Raw genomic sequence first — 9,015 nt, 5'->3', positions numbered from 1 at the left:
TCTGGTCTGTTTTGTTGTGTTCTGTTGGATCAGCACTGGCAGAGGCGTTTACAGGACCTGAAATTCTTTTCCCTGCCTGGAAAAGCTGGAAAAGGCCATGGGACTGATGGTCTTTGCCTTCCCTCTGTGTGGGGGGGTTTGTGAGCAGCCTGTGTAGGAGGGAGTGTGGGTTTCCTGCCTCTCCCCATTAAAGTCCTGGATGTGCAGTCCCTGAGCTGTTGGGGCTGAGTCAGACACAGTTCCAGCTGAAAATGGACTTTTCACAAGGGCATGTAGTGATGGAACAAGGGGGAATAGCCTCAAAAAGGCAGGTTTAGATTGGATTTTGGGAAGAAATTTCTCCCTGTGAGGTGGGGGGAGACCCTGGCACAGTTTGCCCAGAGCAGCTGTGGCTGCTTCATTCCTGGCAGTGCCCAAGGCCAGGTTGGATGGGGCTGGGAGCAGCCTGGGACAGTGGAAGGTGTCATGGAGTAGGATGAGCTTTAAGGTTCCTTCCAGCCCAAACCATTGTGGGATTCCAGGATTCTGTACTCACCAAACATCCCCTGGGCCTGATCCTGCCCTACATGCCTGCTGAGAATCTGCTGCACCAGCTCAGCTCCAGCTCAGCCCCCTCCTGCTGCCAGGACAGGCATGAGATTTGCCTTTTTTTGCTAATCAGAATAAGGATTTCTAAAAGGAGCTGCTCCCTGCCTCCAGGCACTGCAGCCCTTCCCCTGGGATTTTGGTTTCTCCCCCTGTCAGTTTTGCAGTGCAGCTGTTGCAGCATGTGTGGTAACACCTGGCCATGCTGCACCTGGCAAGAGCATAGAAGGGGCTCAAAATGGGTCAAAAAATTAAAAGATTAAGGGTTGTTCCATCAAGTCCTCTGCCCACCCTCACTGACACATGGTAGTGTTTGCAGAGGTCACCTTTCAGAGGTAAAAGTCCTCTTTTAATCAACATATCAGCAGTTCTGTACCCTCTTGGACTTTGGGCTTTATATTTGGGCTTTAACCTGCTTCAGATCTCCAGGGGACCATGGAAATCATGTAATTGTGTTTGTGTTTCATGTATTTAATATATATCCATACACTCAGGCTGCATGTGCTGGCCACTCTCTACATTCAGCCACTGCTCTCTGCATCTGCAAGCAGGAGGTAAAGGATAATTCCAGCTCTGTTTCCAGCAGTCCCAGCAGCTGAAGATGACCCCACTCACTGAAGGACACCAAAATGATGCTGCCTGTTTCTGCAGTGTTGGAGCATTTGTTTTTCAGAGCTACCAGCTGGCCCTGGAGCTGCATAGCACCCCTTGGGGACAGCAGGGGAAAGGGGACTGGGAATTAAGTTCTAATAAAATAAACTACATCTGGGAAAATGACCTTAGTGCAATTTTTTGGGTCTGTTTTTGCATCTTCTGTCCTCTGGGTAGTGGTTCAGCCAAAGTGTATGGTACTGTCAGCATGCACACTCATGGAAGGATGCTGTAAACCCTGGTCAAACGTTCAGGCTGTGATGGATCACTGAGAATTTCTTTTTTAACTCCTAATTCTTCCCTTTTTTGTTCTATTATACTAAGCCTATCACTTCAATCTGATTAAGTTTAGGCAGATAAACATCCTGCCATCTGTCATGAAAGTTTTTACACTGCCTGCTGGAGGAAGTGCAGCCGTTTTCCTTTTTGGGTTGCAAAGGCTGCAGGGAGATACTGCCCTATTTCCCCAAGAACTTATTTAACACCCCCATGTGCCCTTGGCCTGCTGTGGGCTCTGAGTTTAGATTTGGGTTTAGGTTTTAAGAGGCAGGATATTATGTTTTTCCTCAAACACAAAGAAGGAGGTGCTACTTGGCACTTCAATTTGCATTTTGTTGTTTATATCTTTGGCTGTGTTACAGCTCAATGACAGGCTGGGCAGGAGGCATGGGAGATGTCCCCCTGCCATGGGGAGGGTGCAGCATGTCTGCCTGCATGTGAATATCACAAAATGTCCATTTTATTGTGCACCTCATGGCTGGGACACCCTTCCTCCACAGACACCCCAAGGGAGGCTCCTGGTTGAGGCCATTCCTGACCCCCACCCATTTTTTGGGACATTTTTTGGGACACCCTTCCCAGCACCTATAGAAATATCAAGGAGCTGCAGCCAGGAAAGGAGAGGAGGGGTCTCCATCAAGCTCCAACCCCATCAGACTCCAACCAGTGCCACAACCCTGAGGGTCAGTGATGTCCCCAAACCCCTGGACACCACAACTGCGCCCGGCCGCGGGGACAGCACAGAGAGGCCAGACACGGCTTATTGAACCAGGAAGCTTTATTTACACAGTAAAAGTAACAAGCAATTTCCTGAGATTGAGCTGCTCTAGTGCAATCAAGTCATGGAGGGGGCAGGAGCAGCCTCCTGGCCCGCCCGGGGAGGGCACACCTGGGGCAGCCCCTCCCGGGGCACGCTCGGCCCGCGGCGCTTGTGCAATTGCCAGCGAGACTTGGCTACTACAGGTCATAGCTTCAGAAGGCTTTGTTTTTATTCTTCTTCCCATCTTTCTGGTTTGTTTTGTTTTGTTTTGTGTGGTTTTTTTTTTATTTGGCCATCCTCTTCTTTTTCTTTCTCGAACACGGAACCCACACACGCCGCAAAGCACTGCTACAATCCTAGAACATCCTACGTCAGTCTGTTTGCCTGGGCAGCCAGGAGCTTTAAACAATGCACTTGAAACACAATTTTATTGGCCAGACAGGCTATGCTAGCACGTGGAAAAATTACAATCTATTTTACAAACGCTTCTTTTCGTTGGTTTCTCCTTTTTTCGTGTACTCTTTCATAGGACAGGCTCAAAGAGCTACATCTGCAAAACACACAGCAAAACTCCCGTGTGCCTGCTAAGACTTTCTGTGTTAAAATCCTATTTTTTTTCAGGATGAAGAACCTTTATTGCTGCTGCCACAGCTTTGGTGTCATCCCAAAACAGCTGCTGCCCAGACTGGGTCACACCTTGGACAAGCCACTGAGTCCCTTCACAATAATGAACCTATTTTAGCTACCTAGCAAGGAATAACATCCCTTGTCTGCATATTACTTTAGTATCACATTCTGGCAGCCGGCAGGGGTTTGCTGGGGGGTTTGGGGGGCTCCCAAAACATCTGTGTAATAGGTGAAGTCCTTTACAAAGCAAGAGCAAGACCCCCAGGGGATGCCCTGCTCTCCCACTGCCTAGGGGACAGATCTCCTGACACCAGGGGAGCAACGCCACTTCTGACTTTACAATCAACAGGATGTCCCCTGAATCTGAGGCACATACTATATTATATTTAATATTTTTAATTACTTTATTTATATATATATTTATATATATATAAATCCACAAATGTTTTACCTCTACAGAGAGAGAGAGAGAGAGAGAAAAAAAATTTAAAAAGTAAGGCTTTCTTAAACTGAGAATAAGTACATGAAATCATACAAACCCAACAAGAAATACCCAGCAGAACACCACTGTGGCCTCAAAACTGTCGCTAACTGTAGTCTGTGCCTACGCCAACGTGCCCAGTCTAAGGCCATGACTCATTGGAGAAGCATTTTTAGTAAGGCAAACGGGTTGTGCTGAATGTAAACTGAATGCTACGGCTACGTCCAGGACAGCTGGGCCGTGGCCCGTCGGCCACCGGGTCCAGGACAGCTGGGCCGTGGTCCCTTGGCCACCCTCCCACTCTGGGGGTTAGCATGGCACCAGGAGCAGCCCTTGGAAAGAAAACAGAAGCCCTTAGGAATTCCAGCCCTGGGGATGCCCAGGTGAGAGCCTGGACGGCGGCTGGACGTGGGTTTGGGTGAATTTGCCCTTTGTTGCTCAGCTGAGGAGGTGCCTGTGGCCAGCAGGAGCTGTGTGCCCCGAGACCAGGACCTGTCAGTGGTGGGGAGGGAGGGAGGGAGGGATGGAGGGAGCATCAGGAAGACTCAAAGCCAAGAACTTTGCTGTGAGGGTGCCACTGCAGGGGCACAGACAGAGGGGCAGCAGCCTGGGAAAACACTGGCGTGGCTGGACCCTCCACAACAGGAGGGATAAAAATTAAACCAGGATATATTTTTTTCTAAGTGATGCATAAAGTGACACTTTAAAAGAGCTGGAGGGTTCTCCAAAATGAAAAGACATCCCTGGCATCCCCTCCCTGAATATCTGGGGCTTGTCCTGCTTGCCTGGAGGGAGTGGACACGGCCACAGCCACCAGCAAAACCTCAGCAGTGCCAGGACAGGGGTAACAACCAATGGGTTCCACTGTGGTGGGAGATGCCACACACATCCCAAACCACTGCGGAAAAAAGTGCACTAACATAACCAGAAATGATGAATGGAACCTGTACCAGCAGCTCTCAGCCTTTCTGAGTTATGGACCCTCAAGGCATTGCCAGTGGGGCTGCTGAACCCCATTAAAAATGTCTTGTCTTCAGCTGCTCTTGGTATCAATGGTTTTTTTTTCCTTTCTCAGGTTTGCAAAGCTCAGGAAGTGACCCCTGAGCTTGAAGGAACCAGCAGAAGGAATCCAGAAGATGCTGGAAGCCATTTGTACAGCTTTCCTAGAGCTTTCAACAAACAAACAAATAATAAAAAAAAACCACCAGAGGGAGAAAAAAGAAATATGTGTCCTTCTAAACCTGTTAGCAAGTGGACAGCTTATTTTTAGCAAAGAGAATTCATATCGTACAAACATAATGGTCACCACTTTATCTGTGCTTTAAAAAGGCACAGGAAAAGGTTTCAGTGCTGCTACCTGGATTTTCAGCCTTTTGCCAGCTGACTTTGTCAAGTAACCCCTCCACAACGTGCCTCGGGCAAGCAGCCCTTCACAGTAAAGCCAAAAAAAAGAGGGTGGCAGCCATGCCCTGGGTATCAAAGTGGGCACAGCTGCTGGTAAATGGGTAAACAGCCCAGCCCTGCTCCAAACAGGGTGGTGGGAACCCAAATGAGGGTGGCACAGAGCCTGAGTAGGGTATTTTTTCCCCAAAAGAGTTGAGAGAGGGGGGCTGGGAAGGAAAAAAATAGGAAAGGAAGGCATTTGAGCATCCCTGTTCAGCGCCCAGCAAGCGCTGCTGCGGATGCCGCCCCACATGGGCCAGGGATCTGTTTAATTCCTCATCAGGAAAAGGAAAACTAAAAATAAAGGAGTAAAAATCCAGCTCTTGCCATTATTAAATTTAAGCAAAACACTTCACTTGTGATTTCCTCCTCACGGCACTGCCAGGGACATGGGGAGCAAGGGGGTGCTGGGGCCGCAGGGGATGTGGCCAAAGGGAAGGAACCGTGGCCACCCTGGTGCCACCAACCAGTGCTCGCTTTGCAAATCTCAATATTCTGCTTTTCGCCCCCTTTCCCCAGTCCCAGGGGTGGTTGGTGGTTTCTCCTTTTTGAATTAGCACAGGTGGGACCTGTGGGAGCGTGGCCAGCTCCATCAGCTCCACCCCTATGCTGGCAAAAGCCATTTACTAGTGGATTCTGAGGTTTTGGCGATCCCCGTGCCTGGTTTCCCTGTGGGACAGGCACTTTCCTCGGCCTGGCTGATCTCTGGCTACAGTAGTTACAAAGAATTTCAAGATTTACACACGCATGCACACGAATTCCTCTAAATACCTGATGAAATTTTGGCAAAGCTGCTTGGTCCCCTCCATCTGGCAGGAGGGGAGCAGTGACAGGATCCCACAAACTCGCTGCCAACCAGGAGCCCTCCCTGGCTCTGCTGGCAGCCCTCAGAGCCCAGGGCGGGAAGAGCTGCTCCCTCCTCAGTTGTTCTCTATCTGCTCGATGTCTAGCTCGCCGTCCAGCTGGAAGAGGCTCTCGGTGCTCCGCCAGGCCGCCCTGTGCTCCTCCTTGGCGGCTCCCTCCTCCTCCTCCTCACAGGACAGGTCGTCCCTGCTGGCCCGGTGCTCAGGGGGCCGGGCCCGGGGCGGCTCCGGGACCGGGGTGCAGGCAGGGGTCCGGCCCGGCATCACCTCCGGGGCCGCCGCCCATGCCTGAGGGCCCGGCAGCCGCTGGGAGCCGTCCTCGGCCGTGCTGCTGAGGCAGGTGAGGCTGTTGAAAGTCTGGCGGTTCTGCAGAGGAAGGGGAGAAAGGCAGCTGAGGTGGAGACCGGGATAATGCGGTCCGATCATCCGATGAGCTAGGAGTGTTCCCGACCCCAAACCCGAGCTCCCTCAGCCCAACAGGAAACAAGCAGAGCAGCAGGAACACTCAGCAGGTCCCCAGGAGATGGAGAGATGCTGCAATCCCTCATCTCCCCATCCATGGCAGGTCCTGTGGCCCCCTGCCCCTGCAAAGGCAACGGCATCCAAACCACCCCCAGCCTGCTCTGGATCGGTGCCATCACCATCTCCACCCCATGCATTGCCCAGTTCCACTTGTAAGGCAGAACAGAGCTCACTGAAAATGAATGAACATTTCCAACAACTCCCCATATTATCCAAGAGAAACTTCAGCACTTCAAGTAGCTGGAGCTTGTGTCTTGCTAAACCCTCCTCTGTGATGGCTCATGTCTGTTCCCTTCACCAAAGACCAGGCAAGCACAGTTGTCTGTTCCCCGAGTCTCCACACCTGATTACCTTGGCCAGAAACATGATTCAGTTTATGTACTGTCACGCCTTCTAAACAGTTTCAAACTCTGAGAATGACAAGAAGTATGCAGGCATTCAAACCCTCTAGAGCAGAGCACGCAGAACCTCCCAGGGATGCAGCCTGGCTACGAGCGTGCTCACCAGCCAGGGAATGCCTTTAGCCCAGGTTGGGTTTTAAAAGAGCAAACTAAACTCTCATGACTGAGTGCTAATGGAAATATTGAGGCCATGCCAGTGGCAGAGTGTGTGCTCTGAGCAGGAGGAGGCTGAGGAGGATCTCAGCAGCTTGTGGAGCCTCTCATCAAGTCTCAGACATTTGGCCTGGACACATCCCATGGGATAGGCCTGAATGGGAATTCCATAAATCCCTGGGAGGAAAGCAGCCCCTCACTAGCTAGAGATGTTCACCTGTTACTGGTCAGTTTTTCATGACAAGAGAGAGGGGCTGAGGAGTGTCCAGAGGAAGGAATGGAGGCAGGGAATGATCTGGAGCACCAGGAGCGGCTGAGGGAACCAGGAGAACTTCAGTGCCCAACAGAGCATTGGTGACACAGAGTGACAGGGCTGCTGCCTCTATCTGATCTGGCTGGCCCAATTCAGGACTGAACACACAGCCTGAGATAGAGCCTTGCTACAAAACATCCCCACTGGCATTCCAAGGAATTAGGCACATTTGCTTTTTCATTCAAATCCAGGTGAGCTGGGAGAAACTCCACCACAATAACCTACCCCAGGCTGTAAACAAAGGAAGATCACCCAGTTACAGAGCCCCTAAGGGAGATGCAGGGGCTCTGCATCACACCCCAATCAGTTCTTAACAAACCAAAGGACCTTGTGCTGAGTTGGACCCGTGGACCAGAGGCTTTGGGTGCTCCTCTACCCCATACACACAGTAAAAAGTCATTGCAGAGGCTGCTCCATCCAAACAGAGAAGTTCCTGCTGCCCCAGGAACCAGCCTGGCCACTGCCCAAGCTGGGGGAAGCTACATTTCACATGGCCTTCAGTCTCTGAAACCTTCAAAAACCCACAAACCCCAAGCCCGTGTGAAAAAAAGGACATTTGTTCTCTAAGTATGCAATTGCACCCAGCCCTCACGTCATCCTGGTCATTTTTTTTTTTAATCCCAGCCATGCCTCTGTCTTCTGGGTGCTGAGCATGCAGCAGCTTCAAGCAGAGAGCTGCACACTGTGGTTAATGGACAACTCATAATTACCACTGCAGAAGGCCCGAGGACATAGTAGAAATATTTTCTAAGCACTTCACAAAATTTGCAAGCATATTTCCAACAGTAATTTAGGCACTTGAACAGCCTAGGTCTCCTGAAAGTCAACAGCCCTCTCAGAAGTGCAAATCCCTTCTACAAACAAAACTCTGGTACTTTAGGAATGTTAATTTTTTTCCTTCTTATTCGAGCTCATCTCCTGGATCAGGCCCTTCCCAGGGTTTGGTACCCAGGTGTGGACATGCTGGGCTGCTACAGGTGGGATAGAGCATCCTCAGAGGGTGGGAGAGGAGATGAGTGATTCCTGTGGTGATGGATGAAGGAGGATGAAGACTGGAGAGTAACTCAACAGGTCCACAGCACATTTCCAAGCTCGGACAACATCTCAGGGAACAGCCATGAAGTTACTTGACTTTCAGTGAAATTTTGCATTTTATGGGACTCGGGCAACCAAGCAACAGCCTCATTTTCCCTGCTCAAATCCACACAGGCTGCAAGCCTTGGAGTCATTCCAAGGAATGCAAGAGGATGGAAAACCCCTTCTGATGGTCCTGGTGCTGCAGCAGCTGCTGGTGGAGGAAGGCCATGTGCATAGAGTGCTCTCTGGGCAGAGATGCTCCCTCTGAGGCAGGTTTGACAGCTCAGAAAGCAAGTTTTCACGGTATTGGCTGCCACAAAATGCCACAGCTCACCTTGCCAGTGGCTGGGGTCAGGAGGGTCCCCCCAGGATGGTGATCACCAAGCCAGCATTCCATGGGTGGATTCCAGCAGTGGTGGATCAGCCACCACCATCAATGCAGTGCCTGTCAGCAGCCCTTCCAGAGTTCTTTGCTCATTTTTTATTTATGGGGTGAATTTAGCATGTGCTGAGGTGCTGAGCTGGAGAAACCAGGCAGTCAAGTCTCTATTGAAGCCAGCAAAGAGCAGGTCTGGTGGCACAATGCAGTTCTTGTCCCCCATGGCCAGGCAGCCCTGGGCCCCTCCAAGCTTCTCCACAACCTTGGCCTCCAGTGCCAGACAAAAAGGGGTATCAGGCACCTCAAATCCTGCTGCTCTCAGGGAAACTGTGGGAATCCAACACAGATGGATTTTGGGAGATGTTTCTGGCCATTCTGACTTCATCCAATGAGTACCTGTAACGCACCTTAGACCAAAGCCACATTTACTGACCACAGGGATGTGGTTTTGACCATTTGAGGTGCTGGTTTTTCTTCTCCC

The 9,015-nt window shown here is 50.8% G+C and overlaps 1 protein-coding gene across 7 annotated transcripts in view; it reads right to left on the bottom strand.

The window, feature by feature from the left end:
* Positions 1–2,275: 2,275 nt before the first annotated feature.
* FAM53B (family with sequence similarity 53 member B) overlaps positions 2,276–9,015 on the bottom strand; it is a 46,176-nt gene continuing 39,436 nt past the window's right edge. For all 7 annotated transcript variants that reach the window (XM_077182787.1, XM_077182786.1, XM_077182785.1 and 4 more), the window contains one exon: positions 2,276–6,055. In XM_077182787.1, coding sequence (XP_077038902.1) covers positions 5,747–6,055 — 309 coding nt within the window. In that variant the 3' untranslated portion in view covers positions 2,276–5,746. The remainder of the gene's footprint in view (positions 6,056–9,015) is intronic.

The sequence above is a fragment of the Agelaius phoeniceus genome, chromosome 9, assembly GCF_051311805.1.
Source record: "Agelaius phoeniceus isolate bAgePho1 chromosome 9, bAgePho1.hap1, whole genome shotgun sequence".
Classification (NCBI taxonomy): domain Eukaryota; kingdom Metazoa; phylum Chordata; class Aves; order Passeriformes; family Icteridae; genus Agelaius; species Agelaius phoeniceus.
Note: the sequence above shows the minus strand (reverse complement) of the source record. Positions and strands in the feature narration are given on the sequence as shown.